Raw genomic sequence first — 18185 nt, forward strand, 5'->3', positions numbered from 1 at the left:
CTATTGCTAAATCATGAGCACGCCCTTCATTTTGTATAGCAACTGTGCTGTTTCCTAGGTGTCCTTTGCTGCCTTCCGACAGCGTAAAGGTTATTTGTAATGGTCCTATCCCTATGATTCATCAGTGATTGACTGGGCTATTCAGAGACCAAAAAAAAATCACCAATACTCAGCTGTATCTTGAATTCATTTCTTAAAGAAATGAACTGCCATTCCCACTGTTGTTTAGCTAAATGTTCCCCTGTTGTTTGAAGGGGCCCCACAGTAATGTACTTTTGCAGCATTCATTTTGCATTCTACATTTTGAATCAATTATCCTTGTGTCTGTATTTGCAGCTAAACAAGTCAGAATACATACATGCTGATGAAAATAAGGATAATCGAGACAATTCGACAGAAAGAGGAAGAGCTGCCATTATTTTCTCCCTAAAGAATGAAGTTGGTGGACTTGCAAAGGCCCTAAAACTTTTTCAGGTATTGTATGTGCATTTTGTTTTTTTATTTTAAAATGTCATTGCATAATCAAAATGTTGTCGATTTCTCCTATTGTGGTAAAGCTAAGGTATGTTTATAGATTAAAAAAAAAAAAAGCTTTTGGTCAATTAATGGAGCAGTTGACGAAATAGATCCGAGTATGGAAGTCATTGATTGGCTGCATTGTTTAAGGCTCTGCCCACAACCATCTGACACTGTCAGAAATATTGGAATGCTTATACATTTTAGACTGACTCCATGGTTTAAGAATATGTCATGGCGACGGCCTGTTTCTTTCAGCTCCACGGACTGGAACTTCTGTTACTCTTTGTTTAATTCCCTCATCAAATCTTGACAGTCAATTCCTTTGTATATTCAAAGTGGATCTTGGTACCAGGGTTTTACAGCCGAATGCTTGACTCAACTGCACAGGGTACAGAACTCTGCTGCAAGACCTATTCTGCATGCACCGAAATTAATTCCTATACCACCGGCCCTTGCATTGTCCACTGGCTGCCGATATAGTCAGTATGGTAAAGTTTATATCACTGTGCCTTGTAGGCAAGGGCGTACATGGTATTAAATCCTTCACCCTCGCAGTAAGGCAAAATCAGTGCTACAATATTTGTCCCCTGTGTATTGCCCTTTTAACATGGGCCATGACTGTGTCATGGCCCAAGCTACTAAAAGGAGCCTCTGCAGACACATGCAGCAGAACGGCATCTCTCATTCATTTAGGCCTGCAGACCCACACTGTGTGATCGCAGGCCTGCAGGACATGATGCTGTGGGACCCTCAGGCCAGGACGGTGGCAGAGGTCCGCATGGTCATGGTCACAGCTCGCCCTGTCTTCAACAAAGACCCGCTGCCCCTAACAAAGACCAGGTGTTCCCCGGCAACAATCCATGGTGCTGATATGCCCTAGAACCATGGGGCCTGCTGGATGCCCAGAGTATCCCCCAAACCCCACAACATTGGCGATGAGGAGGAGAAGAGCCCCCACAGTGTGGTCGCCTGCCCGACGGGGAAAGGAAGAAGCGGCAACCACGGCCGTGGAATGCAGCATCCACCATGTCATCTACTGGAGGAATTGAAGTGCCCCTGCTGGGGAAAGAAGTGTAGCCTCGGCCGCAGTAAAGGCCAGATCCCATGTGCCATGTAGGAGAGAGGGTCTGCTGGCAGCCCCTGTGGCATCCGCTACCATGAAGAAACAAAGGGAGTGGGCGGCTACAGCCGCGGAAGAAGAGATGGATCTCCCGCTGGGGGAGAGAATGCTGCATCCATACCCATCGGGATGACGGGGAAGGATGATGAGGGAGCCCTGCTGGTGATCTCCCCTGCCCGTGGCCCACTGTGAGGAGGGTGCTCATGCGGTCGGGTTTGGAGTTTGCCTGCATCCACCGCAAAAGGAGGCTATTTAATATGTGCTCCGGTGTGGAGCCAAATCAGTGGAGTGCTTACCCCAACACCACCAGAATCAGCACTGCCTGCGCGGGTCATCCACACCCTAGTGTGCGGCATCGGCCGCAGAGAAGGAGAATCCCACCAGCATGAGGGAGGTGAGGGGGAGGGCCCTATTGCCCTGCTGCAACAAAGGCATGAAGTGGCCGCAACTGCGAGGAAAGGGTGGGCGGCCGCAAGAAGGAATGCAGGCACAAGAACAAAGAGCCCGCCCACCTGGGGAGAATAATGTCCCAGGCCCGGCGGTGAGTATAGTGAACAGAGGCTGCCTGCTTCCACAAGTAGAGTGGGCAGCACTCTGCTGTGACGTCAGCTCCACCTGAGGTGATACCGGTTCGACCGGTGGTGAAACCAACAGCTCCATGTCGGAGCGATAGTGAAAGGTGCTCCAGGGTCAGAGCAGGGAAAGGGAGAGTCCAGGGCCCCATCAGTGGTGAATGACAATGTGCTCCGTCTTGATGCAGGATAAAGAAGAAGGAAGGGATTATTGAGGCCGGTGCCCCCTTCATCTCGGGCCTGCGGCGGTGCGAATGGGCATGCTCCTGTCATCGGGCCCCCTATAGAATAGAGCAACGTTGTGCAGCTGTGAGCACAGTGAGGTGATCAGAGCTCCGTTTCAGAACCAAGAATGAGACAAACCTTGCTCCATGCCGTAGCAGTATGAAGATGAGTTCAGGGCACCTAGCATTGAAGGTATCTGCAGCTCTGTGTCGGAGTTAAGGAAGGTGAGGCCCCGCTCACCCCAGGGGAGATCCCGATGCCGGAGGTGAGCGTGTGGCCCACCTCCCTGCAGGCAGGCCAGCCGGGGGTTAAGCAGCTGAGCCCCCGTGATCCCGGGCCAATGTGGCGGTGGAAAATAAAGCGCTACATGTTGGCGCAATGAGGATGAAAGAAAAGGCCCCTGCCAAGTGATGATCCCAGAGCCGAAATGGTGCTGGACTTGAACGTGCTCCATGTGGGAGCCAAATGGAAAGTAAACTGTTCCAGGCCAGCAAACACCCCTACAACGAGAGGAAATGTGGCCAACTTGGAAAGTGCAGTGTAGGGGGATTGCCTGTGCACCCTCCAATGCTAGCAGGGTGATACCAACAGCCCCTGCCTTCGGGGAGAAGAAAGTGTGCCTTTCTGCCATGGGCAGCGTCCTGCACATGCTCCGGCCTAGGCGGGAGGAATTAACAGCAAGGGACCTCAATGCCCAGCCGTGTGGGTCCCCCCTGCCCTCACTCCTGCCTGGGGGAGAGAACCAGGCATCTGGTGGCCTCATCGCCCTGCCACTGGTGTGTGCCCTGCCGGGCCCACCATTCATGGTCCAGGCCGGTGTGGCCCTGGGTACGATTCCTGCAAACCCTAAACTGGGATATCACTTGCACCGTCAGCATCAGTGACTCCTGCCTGGGAGGAGGACAAGAAGGTGGCCAGACACCCTGTCATCTGTGATCGGCCAAAGCAGACCTCAAGCCCACCACCCAGAAGAAGTGGTAGGAGCAAGAGAGGGTTGCAACTCAGTAGGAGTGCTTGTGCACCCTCCTGTCCCATGACAGTGAAGAGACACTCCTGCCTGGGGGACCGTGGCAAAGGAAGAGGGGACTAAGTAACATTCCACCACCCCTGCCCTGTGGACATCATGTGGTATAGCCTAGACACCCTGCTACCCGTGTCTAGATGGCTGCCCAACATCAAGGGACCGACCAAGCCTGGTGCTGGCGCAGCCTGGACACCCTGCTACCTGCGTCTCGCTGACTGCCCAACATCAAGGGACTGACTGAGCCCTGCGCAGTTGGCACACCCTGCTACCTGCGTCTCGCTGACTGCCCAACATCAAGGGACTGACTGAGCCTGGCGCAGTTGGCACACCCTGCTACCTGATTCTAGGGACTAAGCCGATGTGGCCCCTGGTGCCCCCAAGGTGCGGCTTTACCGGCCTTTGAACTGTAACATCAACGGACCTGGGCCCGTGGAAATGACTATCCTGAACGGACGCTGGAGCAAAGTGAACTGGTCTCCTGAAGTCCTGTGAGTGCTCGGAGAAGACTCAGTGGACACGTGTTTAAATGCCGGGGGCCTGTATGAAAAGTATGTGCTTAAAGTGGTGCGAGTTAAATGGACGTGTAGCTGTATTCCCATAGGTTTGTAGGCATGCACTAACTGGTGCCAGCAGCTAGCAATGGCGTCATTCAGTGGTGGAAGTTCCACTGGCCCCAGGTTAATAAAGGGTTTTGAAATATGTGGTCGAACTGCCAACGTTCCGCCGGCAGTTCACCAATCGCGACTGTCACCTGCGGGTTATGTGTATATGTTGTATGTCTATAGATATGTGAGCCCCATGTGTGTAGCAGTGGCATATCCCATTTGTTGTCGATCCTACAATGCTCAAGTAGCCCAAGTAATGTTGTTCTGTAACGGGGGGAGGGGATCATGTATGTTTCAGTAATATTTGTTTGTTTGTTTTGAAAAAAGAGGAGTGTGGTGTGTGACCCTCCCAAGTGCATTGTCCCTTTAAGGGAATGTGTCCCTCCCCTGTGTATTTCCCTTTTAACATTCCCCAAGCTAATAAAAGGAGACTGCAGACACGTGCATCAGAACTGCTGCAGACTCCCAAAGAGGAACGACTAAGTCCGTGTCTCATTCATTTAGGCCTGCAGGCCCACACCGCATGAGCACAGGCCTGCAGGCCATGATGCTGTGGGACCCTCGTGCCAGGATGGTGGCAGAGGTCTGCATGGTCATGGGCACAGCTTGCCCTGCCCCCAACAAAGATCCTCTGCCCCCAACAAAGACTGTGTGTTCCCCGGCAACAATCCATGGTGCCTGCTGGATGCCCAGAGCAGTCCCCCCAAACCCCCACAACAATCCCAATGACATCTCAGCTTTCAGATGAGCCCCTTCCTGATTCTACAGCTCATTTTGGAGGTACAATAACAGACGATAGGGTCATCAGAGGTTGTAACTGCTGCCACTCTCCTTCCCTTGAATTTCCCATACCTTTTGTTTTGCCAGCTTCTCGCGATTCTCGAGATTTAACTATTTTTTGTCAGCCTGTTGTGATTTTTGAGATTTTGAAGTTATTCTTTGTTTTACACGGTTCAGGGTTTTGTATTCACTTCTTGTGATTCCATCGAGGCTAATGATTGCGTGATGTCACTTTCTGTAACCTCATCTCGGGATTACGGTGTGTTTTGTATTTCTTTGGCTACTGTGGTTCCTGGGGCTTTGAGTAGGCCAGTGGAGTAGGCAATAGTTTTCAATAATAGCTAAATGCATAGAAGGACTTAACGAGCCAGGTTTTCATTTTATTTTACGAGATGCTGCGTACTTTAAATAATCATGTTTCACACAAGGTGGGTACAAATGCAACACAAAGAAAACGTTTCCAAAGGAAGACAAGTGAAGTGAGTAGTTGGTGATCCTTGTGATCTCGAGGACACACGTTTTTCTCAAACACTTGAAAGAAAAGAGTGTCTGCTGACCATATTGTGAGCCAGTGTGTGGACCTTGAAAGTGACCATGAACACTATCGGAAGTCAATAGGGTGTTTTTAAACCCCCAGTGGTTTCATCTGTTGAGCCAAGAGATCAGCTGACCAACTGAACTTTAAAGGGATTAACCGTAACCTAGTTGTGCTGCAATAACTGTAAATCTCGCTGAGGTAAAGCCGCCCGTCTCTCTGAGTAGGTTGCACATTTGCATGGAGTCTGTTGACTCTTCTATCAGTCAGGCAACTAGAGAACAATGAAGACTCGACTTGTGTGTGATGGACAGAGACTGGCAGCTTAGTGTTCAGAAGGCCCCAATACCTAGCTCCCCACCTCATACACACACACACACCATCGCACAAGAGTCCCTGGAGAAACACCTAGGGATGATCTCACTCTCTGGAAACTTGCAGCCTCTTCTCATTCATTCAGTGTGATAAATACTAAACAATGCTCTCCCTGCTCTGAGCTCTGACAGACAATCCACCATTCCCTTTGCCAGCAGCCTTTCCCCTTTGCTACCAAACTTTTGATCCATACCACGCCATAAGTACACATTCTGCTATAGGAGCATTATAGAAAATAACACTCTGCTTGGGGACTTTCAATCTGGCTTTCGGTCAGGCCAAAGCACAGAAACTGCCCTGGTATAAGTGAAGTACCAGCATCTCAGTTTCCTGGTTCAGGGCTCTGCCGCCTTACTCATGTTGCTCGGCTTTTCTGCCCTTTCTGATACCCTAGATCACACCATTCAGGTTAAAGGAGCTAATAAATATCTCGGATAAGGCCTCTTCATGGCTTATTTCATTCTTAACAGCTGACAAGGTGAGATAGATCAGTTTGATGGTAAAACATGCTGCCTTGACAGTAGGCTACCGCACAGGCATGTTTGTCCCCTTTGCTATTTAATGTCTACTCTAAACCTTTACATGACTGGCTCAAGGACCAAAATGTCATTTTTCAGAATTATGCTGATGCTACTCAGCTAATCTTCCTTATGCCCTCCACTAATGCCAAGATGGGCGCTATAAAGACAATAAGAATCAAACCTTTAACAACATTGAACATTGGATGGATCGGAACTGGTGGAGCCGTATTGCTAATAAGACGGAAGGTCTACATTCCTTTCTGATGGCTGGATTCCAGCAGTTATCTAATCAGCTCCGTCTCGATAAAGTCAACATTAACTTCCAAACAGTCATGAAAAATCTAGGGGTTTATTTTGACTCTGAGCTTCCTATGGCCCAAAATGTAAACACACAAGTCAGTGCTTCAAGCTATTCTTTAATGATTCTCAGACAGACCCAACCTTTCATATCAGTGGGCCACGCAGCTACTATCACCCGTGCTGTTATCAGCTCACACCGCGATTACGCAAATGTATCCCCTAAACATGTATTGAACAGGTTGCAAGTAAACAAAAATACAGCCGCACAGGCAGTAGTTGGTGTCTCCCCAAGAAAACATATATCCTCAGTCTTGAGGAAGTCTCATTGGTTGACAATTGCCGCACGAATCAAGTTCAAAACGTTGACGTTAGCCCATGCGCCCAAAGGAAATACTTCCTCCACGAAATGTCAATGGATTGAAAGTAGATGTGGCTAAGCCCCCTCGCCAACCTTTGGTGCAGTCATTAAGAGAGAGGTTTGAATAGTGTCCTTGTAGTTGCAGGGACAGCCTCTTTCTCTCTTTCCCAATTAGATAGGCAGCCCACCACCTCTTACCTAGGGACAGGCACCCCACATATGGAAAGGGTGTTCTTCCATTTAGGGACTGTGGTAGCTTACACATTAATTGCAAAAAGAAGTAAGACTATAAGAAATGTTCCTCCTTGTTAGGGTTTTTGTGTGCTATAACGTTCAGGTGCTAGCCACCAAGCTTTGGAATTCACTGCCTCTTGATCGTCTAAGTCTAAATAACTTGTTGATCTTTAGAAAAAATGCTGTGTGTGTAGTTTCTTTTTAAACAACAATCAGTTCAATCAGCGCTTAGATGCCTTGGCCATAGGCGCTATATAAACACACACACATACATTATGACCACAAGCACAGTCCTCCCAGATGCACAAACTCACACTTCACTCATTTGATGTTATGTGTTTAGTTAGTGCATTACTGAATGCCACCTTGTAATCTGACGAGTGGAACGGATAACGGGAAGCGAGGAAGGGATACGAAGCCATGAGCTGCACTCCAGAATCTAGCACTGGAGAGTGTAAGAAGCCAGGGGGCATTCATAGCTAAACCGGATCACATTTCAAATCTTGGTACTGGAAGTGGGAGCAAAGAAAGGAAGAAAACATAAAGAAGGGTAGGGTTATACGGGCAGGGGACATTCGCAGCTACATTTGATGGGCTGCATTACACCTTCTGACACCGGATGGGGTAAGATGAAGAAAGGAGGATGGAGCGGTGAGGGAGTCCTGGAACATTTACAGTTAAACTATGATGCTGCGATCCAGACCTTGACAAAGGTAGACCATGTAAAAAGGTAGAAGACGTGAGTAGGTTGGGGCTAGGAAGTGCCCTTATATGGGCAAGGTCGAAGAGAGCGGAGGAGACAAAATGGTGAGAAAACATCAATAATCATTGCATATGCACACCAATATCTACCAATGCCCACAAATAGATTGGTGGGAGAGGGTATGCGCAGGAAATGCAAGTGCAGGATAATGGCTGGTGTACTCCTAACGCATTGCAGATCAGACACACACTGACACACGCAGACACAGACACACAGACACACTCACCTCTTGTGCCTCACAAAACATCCATCAGTTTCACCTACCATTTTCAAACTTAAAACAACAAGGGCATTACATGCTATCTTCCCTCACATTGGAGACTTTTCTTTGGGTGCATAATAAAAAGCTAAAAGATAAATTACGATTAGTACCAGCGCCTCGTACCACCCCCGAATACTCCACTTAATGATCAGCGCCTTAGGCCTCAGCTCACATTGACTGAACCTCTTTTAAAGAAACTCACCTAATATAATAACGAGAATAATAATAATGATCATTATAACAATACTCATAGTAGTAATAATACAATATCAGATTGAATACATCACCAAATGGAAATCCCTTAGACTTCTATGTGCTGTGACAACAGTTGTGATTGTTTCCCAACTTAATGACACTCAACTTATCAACTTCAGAAAGATAAAAAGTTTGCTAGACCTGCTCTGATTGTAAAACTATGGCTCTGAATAATGCACGTATGCCCAGCTAACTCTGCAAATTCAGCTGGCCTGGATACTAATCCAGATACTGGCACCAATAACGATTGCAGGGTGCTTGAGACAAGTCAATCCGGACACGCACCCTTGTTCCTCCTCTGGAGAGTGAAAGTAATTTAGCCCTTGTTCCTAACCGAGATCCACCAGCAAAGCCTTCAGTTTGCGCTTCAAATTCTATAACACATCCAGGGAATCTAAGCAACCATAACTCGCGCCACCACTGTGCACTGCTAAGACTAACACCCAGGACATCAAAGATGACGTTGATGGCAAATGAACTCATGCCAGACCTCGGATTTCGAAACATTTCAGTCTTCGAAGGCACAGTCTCCTTTCATCCAAAAGCCTCGGGTTCCAACTGTTTTTCTTCCATGCTTGTTGTTAAAGCTAAGCAGCAATATACAGAGCAATATACAGAGCAATATACAGAGCAATATACAGAGCAATATACAGAGCAATATACAGAGCAATATACGGAGCCAAGGTCAAGCCTCACCTCCATTCTAAAGTTAGTATATAGCGATCTGTGTGATTTCTTTGTGCACTGTGCATCTCCTGATGGTCCATACTTGAAGGTTTACTCCATCTCAACATGAGGAAGACCGTCTCGCCAATCGTCAGTTATTCCCAGATCATCTGGAATAGTTGTGCACTTCCAGTAGTTTGCACTGATCATGTGCTGGAAATGGCTGAGCTTCCACACTTTAGAGCGCAACCTTTCTGACAAGCCTCTACAAAATGTCTTGCAGAGGTCCAGAGCCTCCTTCTGTTGGGTGAAAAGGAGGCTGTGACACCACCCCATCAAAAGCGAGAAGGGATTTTACTCCCACTAATTACTTGTCAGCAAAAAGTGAAGGGGTGTCTGTAATACCTACTTACTCTATCCATCCTTGCCTTTTTCTCCTCCTCAGGACCTTCCTCAACCTGGAATAAGCCCCTCTCTTTTTTCTTCTTGTCATTCTCTTTTCTGTGCAGAATGCTGTCAGGTAAAATCTGACTCCCCTCAGGATTTTAGTACACTATCTTCTCTTCACCCTTCCGATGATTCCTCTATACTACTCACAAAACAGCAATACTATGCCGACCACATAATCACTCTTTCTCCTCAACCTCATTACCTATTTCAAGTTCTTAATCATATGCTCTCCCCTCCCTCTCCTAATCGCTCTCTTTCTTCCTCTCTCTCTCAGCTTTTTATTTTGCCAGCTATTGTACTTCCAAGGTTACCTCCCTTCGTACCTCTTCTTCTTCTGATCCACCTTCTGACTCTTTTGCTTTCTTTCTACCTATTGCCCTCCTCTGATCACCTATTTTCTTCCTCTTTCCAAGACAGATGGTGACACCTATGTATGTCTGGCCCACAGATGCTCTCTCAGACCGTTGACCCTCAGTACTGATTCCTAAAGTCTACCCTTTTCTGCTTATCTACTTGTATAATTATGATAATTATATGTGATAGCTATTTTTCCTGCTGAAATTGCAACATGCTTCTATTCTCACGACTTCAAAAGACTGTCCACTTGACCCTCCCTTTCCATCTAATTTTCATACTATATCTCTTCTTTCCTTTGTCTTCAAACTCCTAGAACATATGGTTTTCTGTTCAAGTCTCTGCTCACTTAAACCTTTTTCTCTTTTGCCTTCATTGCAATCTGGCTGTCCTCCCTTCCATTCAACTGAAATAGCTCTATTCTATGCCAATGACTCTCTGTTTCCTGGTGGCTCTGCAGATCACTCTTCACTTCTTCTTAATCTGTCTTTGTCTTTTCATACAGTTGAATGCTCTGTTCTTCTTTCCACTCTTTCTCACCTTGGCTTTCAGGGCTCTGTGCTTAAGTGGTTTCAGTCCAATCTCCCTGACCGTAGTTATTCTGTCACATGTGCTGCTAATGCCTGCTTGATTAATCCTCTTCCGTATGGGTTCCCCAAGATTCTGTTCTTGTCCAGCTTCTCTTTTCTATTCTTTTATCTTCTATTATTTCTTCATTTGGTTTTTCTCACTACTGCTCTGCCGACGTCTCTCAAATCTTCTTTTCCTTTTCGGCTTTCACTGAGTCTCTTCACACCACTCTTTCTGCTTGTTTACTTGCCATTCAGTCTACTATGTCTGACAACTATCTCCATCTTAATACATCCAAGACAGATATTCTTTTCTTTCCTTCTTCAACTATTCGGCCATCTCAGCCTCCTGCATCCATCTCTTCTCCTCCATCTTCTCTCTCATTGAGATCTTCAGTTCATAATCTCTGTGTAATCTTTGATTCCTTGCTCTCGTTTTCTGTACACATTCTATTGTCACTCGGCGCCATTCTCAATTGTTTGACATACAGAAATCCTGTGCTTCTCTCTCTTCTATTCCACCAAAGCTCTGATTTATATCTTTTCTCACTTAAAATACTGCCCTACTCTTCTTCTTGGTCTACCTGCAAGCCAATTGTCTCCCCTGCATTCTATTTATAAATCCTCTATATGTCTATTGTGTGCTATCTCTCCTCATGAATCTGTGCACCCTGGTCTGTATACTATTCAAATTTGTATTTATTTTTTTAATGTCTTTATGGTCTGGCCGCCATCTTTCTGCCTTGATTTCCTTTTATTCCACCTCTTATATCCTCCGATCACAATCCCAGCTTCTCTTATCTGTTCCTCCTCCTCCTTGCGCTCAATCCCATTTCTGTGTCTTTGTTCTTCTTGCGCCTAAACATTGAAACCAACTCCCTCGTTCTATTAAATCACTTTCTTATCTTCCTCCCTTTCATTCTCATTTAAAATATCATCTCCTATCTGCCTCTTCTTTGTAAAATTCCTCATGGAATTTGGTTCTTATTAGTGTACCGTCTTTTTATGTTAAGCGCTTTGGTGAAAGCACTATAAATAAAAGATAAATACAAATACAAACATTCTGAGCCTCCATGGCCTCAATGAATTCTTCCCTCTCCACAACTTCATCGTGGTAACACTGGCTCAAAAAGGGTGGAGGTTGTTCAGGGATGTGACTGGTTACATTTGGTTGACTTTCAGGGCACAAAAAAGCCATACTCCAGTCTAACAAGACAACAATCAGTACCTTATGTCCACCATAAGTGAAAAAGAATGTCAGTGCATAGTGCTTACTGTTGGTCTGAATACAGCTCCGCAAATCTTTACCAAGATCCTGGCATCAGTTGCTGCATCGTTCTGAGGGTTTCAGACCTTCATTGCTTTCCTTCCTTGAATAACTGCTTGAGAAACGCTATTCTCTAAAACAAAGCTCTGTTGAGCCTCAACATTGTCCACAGAACTATGTTCGATCAGCGACCATCCAAACAACATCCTTCTAGTACAAAAAGGATAAAATGACAGGGAACCCTGTAGATTATGCCCTGTTGACCCCATTTGTTGTTTTATATTCCCGTTGTAGTTTGCACAGACTGTCCCTCATTATGAAGGAGAGTCAGTCAAACAGACACACATGGTTACAGATTGTTACAAATATCACAGACAAGGGGTTGCAACATTAGCAGCTCAGACATTCTAAAGAGAATATACAAGGGTTTACAAGTATATGTATGAACTCAAATGTCAGGATGATTGAAAGCCTATCTTGTCCTATGCTATGGTGGGTTTTCCCAACCTGAACAAAACTAAGGAAGTTCTGTGTCAAAGAGTTCAACTTAATACTCTGTCTGTGTCCAAAACCTATCCTTGCCCTCACAACTATAACCAATAAATGTGTAGTTCTGAGCTTCTTCCAGCTCACAGCTTTCTTTCAGATCCCCTTCCCCATGTATTTGAATGTTCTCCACAAGCATTTGAAAATTTAATTAACAAAATGTTTCAATGTTTTACCTTCTCCAGTTCAAGGTGATATAGTTCAAAACCAATCCTTGGGGATCCCTTCCCCAAGCTTTAAGTTGCACAATCCAAACATAAAGGGTCTCAGGAATTTGTTCCCAAGAGAACAAGTGAAATACTTCAAGCCTCAGGATTCCCTTCCCCAAGACTTCACTTGTCTCAGTCTTTTCAAAGTGTTGCAGAGGTTTTGTTGCGCTTGCTTCGTGATGGCCTTTAGTGTTCACCAATCATGGCTTTCTGGTATGGATGCAGTTCTCAGACCGCACGGTCCACCCATTACAGGTCGCGCAACTAGGATCCCTAGGTTCCTTAGCCCATACAAAACTTTCTTGGCACGGGCTCCTGCTCACAAAGTCATCTCCACTTGACTCCTTGTATTGGCCTCTTGGCTTAAGGGTGTACTCTTTTATTCCTCTGACTTCTCCTTGGTTATCTTGTGGCTCTGCCACCAGGTATCCACAATCCACAAAAACCTGTTATTGCCAACGGGTAACCCCGGTACACTCTTTGGGGGTGGCACAAAGGACCCCTTACAATGTATTTATATAAAAGACAATCCAATTAAAACATTCACATAGGCAATTTCATAAATCAGATGTTTGTTTTTATACTGCACATTCATCAATATTAACATCCAAAGAATTCAAACAAAATTCAAAAATATTAATTAGGCTGATTTGAAAGGCAAAAACATCAAAGGTATGACCTTCCTCACACAATATTTTCTATTATACAAAAACCTTAATAGGTTTTCTCAAAACGGTTTCCCCAAATCATACACAATTTTAAATGTCCTTATAGTTCAGGAAAATGTTACTTATGCATGCTGTGGCACACATTTGACTACTGTGGCTCATATTTTGTCCACTATTCATCAAGGGAGGAGCGCCAGGACCGCAGCACAAAGCTCCGGTCAGGCATATAAGTGAGGAGGGTGAGGAGTGGGGGGAAAGGGTAAGGTTTGTTTTTGGGATTGCGGGGAGGGTGGAGATGTGGGGATGCAACAGACAGATGCCCCCTGTTGCTGTCGCACAATCAAAAGGTCACCACCTGGGAAAGGGCCTCATGTGCCAGCGGGCGGTACAGTTTATTCTCAACCATTGTTCCAGCCACTTGGTTGGCTGAGCGCCCTTCCCTGGGTGCGAATGAAAATTCACTGGCATCAAAATGCTGATTCAAGTTTAACTTATTGAAACTGTAGAATGTAATGGGAAATGTTTATTTTTAGATGGAAAATTGGTGTTAGATGTCGGTGAGACCATCCAAATTTGGGTCACTCTGCAGGAGATGCTTGATAGGTGTGCTTGAGGTAAATAGGAATGTGAAGGTGGGGGTGGCGATGGGGCTACAGAAGGGTTGGACGTGCATGCTGCTTGTGGTAGTGGGAGGAGGTGAAGTATGAAGTGTTCACATTAGGTTTGCATTACTGTTAACTTTCCTAGGTTCTTTTTTTATTTTTCTTAATTTCTAATTTTGCACATACAGAACTTAGCAACAACCAAAATGCTGAGTTTGAACTATCTACAATTTTAAATTACATGTCATGTTCAAATAATATGACCAACAAAACACAGCAGAGCATCCATTAACCAAAATCCAAACCCAGAATTTATAATAAGCACAATGCCACACGACATTCATACAACATAACAACTTAAACTTTCCTAGGTTCTAATTAAAGGTTATCTCACTAAAAATGCTTGCCCATTTAAATATCTCCATTGAACGGAATTGGGATGTGTGACCTTGCAGTGTCCCAACAGACAAATTTGCTGTATTTGTTCAAAAAGGATTGCATAATGTTAGGTCACTTGAGAGCTATGGATTGTTTGTATTTAGGTTTCTAGTATGTCCATCAAAGCCAGTCACCACCATATATTATGTTACCCTGCTCTCCAGTTCCAATTATCAGGTATATCCATTCCTTTTGCTGCCTACCCCATGCACAGGCGCTCTTAATCATGGAGCTTAACAGTGAGATGTATGCTCGCTGTATTCTCCAAACTCCCTCCGCCCCCAATTCTCCCAAATGTAATCAAAGCCTTCAGCCACATATCTCTTTCCAAATCTACTCTCTAAGGCGCAGTCACGAAAATGAACTTACTGACGGCCCTTGGGATCCGACGTCAGCTCGCGCCTGACCTAGAGATGGCCACAACCTGTGCCACAGCACCTCTGGGAATATGTCCTCCCTTGAACCCTATTTTTCTTGTCCTCCCAGAAACCTTTTTGCCTGGGGAAATGAAGAGGTGCGCACCGGGTAAAACTTCAGCTCTTTCTCTCTCTATAGTTCTGGACTAAACATATCCACTGGAAGGAGAGCCATGGAATATTAAGGGGGCACCTGCCAGTAGGGTGGGGGAAGAGGGAGAGAGTTGCATGCCTAAGCCCCCTCTTTCCTAGTCCTGTCTCCTCAATGTGCTCCTAACTCACTATCAGACCATGTTGTTTTCACCTTAGGCTCCATTATTCCTCTTTAAACCCCACCCCTTGCACTTCCCTTCAATCCCTCTATACTGTTTCCCCTTGAATCCACCCCACACTTCCCTTTCTCATCCTCCCACACAGTAATTGCAAGGAGCCTCAAAGTTAAGCCCTTGACATGAAACCCACAGACAAATGTTATTACATTGGGAAATAGGCTGAAAAACACAATGCTCAGTTTGCCAGTTGGTGATGGACATTTAGGAGTGTTCCATTTCCCTATTGGGGTCCCATACTGTAGCGCTTTGAACTGAAGTACATTATTTTGCCAACTGTATTTTATTTTAGTAATAATAAACAACTATAATAGAAGAACATGTCCAAGGGAAAACAATGCCAAATACCACGTTATCCTCTTAGAGGTGGTAAAGAAGCACCTTTCAGTCCTGAGCCTTAAATCAAAGCAGGCGGCGCTAGGACGTGACCGAGGATATCCTCCCAAATAGATAGGCTTACAAGGACACGGCCGGCCAAATACTACGAATTGTACAAACACGTGGACTACTGTACAGAAAATAACACAGAACACACATGATAAAAGGACTACAGGACAAGGCCCTTTCCCTCCAATGCATTTCCACCATCACAGGCAGGTCACGACAGAGGGATGGGATAGGGAGAGGGAGGAGAGGGAGAAGTGCAGGAGGGAAGGGGCCCTATTCTTTCAAAATATATGACCAGACTTCATAAACCATGGATACAACCACAGAATTGTGGACATAGAGATTTACAGGGCAACGTGGATCCCCCGGTGCCACACATAGAATACAGAGCAAAAGAGATAAAAATCTGGCTGCCACTGGTAGACACATGCATCCAGAGTTGTAAGCCCTCCACAAGTTTGCTAAGGATCTCCAACCCATCCTGCAACAAGATGAACGTCTGAGAGAGGTTTTCCCTGAGATGCCCCTGCTTGCTTTCAGACACCCAGCCAATCTGAAGGGAATGATGGTCAAAAGCAAACTGCACACAAATACCACAGATTATGGAAGTGTGCTTTGCAGAAACAAAAGATGCCTCGCCTGCCCACATGTCAACATTTTGGACACAATCCAGATACCCACATGGGGCAGGACTACAAGATTATGAGGCATTTTACATGTGCATCCAGCAATATTGTTTACTTGATTATGTGCAGGAAATGTCCCGGGAATGGGTACTATGTTGGGGAAACTAGCCAACCTCTACATAAACGCATGAACTACCATCGTCAGAGTGTCAAGTGATGCACAAGCAAGAGTGCAGTTGCCAAGCATTTTACAGAAGCTAATCATATGCTTGATGAGCTCAAAATTGCAGTACTCTGGGGGTAATATCAGGACTGACAAAGCCAGAAAGACCTATGAATTCAAATGCATGTACATTTTCAATACACTAACAGGGGGCTTGAACAGACATCATGGTTTCACGAGGCACTATCCCAACTAACAGACTTTCACTTTTCTGCCCCTAGAGCTACAGAAATCACAAGATTCAGACCTGACACTTTCCATATTTTTTTGTATCATTGCCAGACTCACTCTGACCCAACCCTCTCTGCCCTCAAAATTCCCCAGCTGAAAGCTTCCCAGAGACATGTCAGGGCCCCTGCCTCTAGACAAACCTCACCCTTTCCTCATGATTGTGACGTAACACGATCCCTAGATGGTATTTGACCCAAAGGTACCACACAGGACTTCATGAGCCACAGGCCCAACACATACCTGGTTGTGTATCCCATCTTGCAGCCCTCTAGCGGCACAATTCTGATGTGTTAATGATTAGGCTACCAATGTTCTTGCAACAGGACTGGCCTAGCATAACAAGTCTCAACTGGACTGCACCTACTATGACTAACACTAACCCATGAGAGCACTGACAGGGTGTGCTGTTTCTTCTTTCCCTGCTCTTCAGTTACACTGACCTTTGCCCCACCTAACACAGAGTACCATTTAGACCTTGAAGATTGCAATGTGTGGGGGAGTGCAACATCTAACACAGTTCCATGTCCCTTCGCATATGCACATTTTTTCAGTAATTTTCTCTGACGAAATTACTTCGAAAAAACTCATTTTTAATTTTGGTGGGTCCCCCCAAATCCTCCCAATCCCTATACTACCCCTACCCCAACCTCCTCTTCGCCCCCATTAATCCCTTACCCCACCCCCTATTTGTTTTCAATGAGTTTTTTCAAAGTAATTTTGTCTTTGGCAATTACTTCGTAAAAACTTGCATCAGTAAATACATGCCTTTCTGAGCAAACCTAAAAATCAGGTACACAGACAGGCACAGATAAAAGGGTATTTCCGGGAGGGGCCATGTAAATTATAATTCTATAATGTTTTTCAAATGCTTCATTTCAGCTCTGCCTTAGGATTTGGAGCAATGCCACGAAAGCTTGCCAATATGAAAGATAAATGGCTTTATTAGCCTAACTAAGGTATCAACTCAATGTTTTCTTTTGGATCACCATTCTATGTAGTATATATATGGCTTGATAGTATTTCCCACTGAAGACGGATGCAAGCACAGCCCGAGACACTGCGCTAGGAATAACTAATGTGATTGACAGCTCACGACGAACAAAAGACTCAGAGGCCGATTCATGGAATAATTAGCGCGGCGCAAGTGGGCAAAAACGTGCGATTCGCAGTGGAATAGCGAAAATCGCAGTGCAATTGCGAAAATCGCACGAAAAGCAGCGCACGTCGATTCATGGAAGGCCGTGCGCGAGAAAACCAGCGGATGTGCGATAAAAAAGTGCACGGCGCACGTTGGCGCACAGGCCATCTAACAGCGTGCGCCAGGTCACAGCGAAAATCGCACAGGCCACAGCGAAATTCGCACATAGCGCGGCGCACGCAACAAAAGTAGGCGGAACACGGGCGTAACACTCGGAATGGGGAACAACTTGCCAAAACGTGGGCGTCACGGGGGAAGTACAGGGCACAAGTGCGCGGAACGCCCACACGCTCGCCTACAACACGTATTCATGGAATAGAATAGGGGAAAAAAGCGCACGCTCAAACCAGCGCACAGGCACAAACACGACCGCCACAAGAAAGCAGGCGGTAGCGTCTCTGCGGCTGTAAGAAATGTGCGCCAAAAGGTGCGCCAACAAATCGCACCTATATACTGCCATGATGAATGTCCCATACTGTGGCCCTCCAGGAAAAATGACGTGCAAAGGGGTACCCACAAACACGGACACCCGCTGACAAAAAATACGTGTGCGTGTAT

The 18185-nt window shown here is 45.8% G+C and overlaps 1 protein-coding gene across 1 annotated transcript in view; it reads left to right on the forward strand.

Annotated features, from left to right (window-relative positions):
* TPH1 (tryptophan hydroxylase 1) overlaps window positions 1–18185 on the forward strand; it is a 369780-nt gene that overhangs the window by 111509 nt on the left and 240086 nt on the right. Inside the window, exon 2 of the mRNA XM_069623792.1 lies at window positions 337–474. Within this exon, the coding sequence (XP_069479893.1) occupies window positions 337–474 (138 nt within the window). The remainder of the gene's footprint in view (window positions 1–336; window positions 475–18185) is intronic.

Source organism: Ambystoma mexicanum, chromosome 11, assembly GCF_040938575.1.
Source record: "Ambystoma mexicanum isolate Mex_15411 chromosome 11, UKY_AmexF1_1, whole genome shotgun sequence".
Classification (NCBI taxonomy): Eukaryota; Metazoa; Chordata; class Amphibia; order Caudata; family Ambystomatidae; genus Ambystoma; species Ambystoma mexicanum.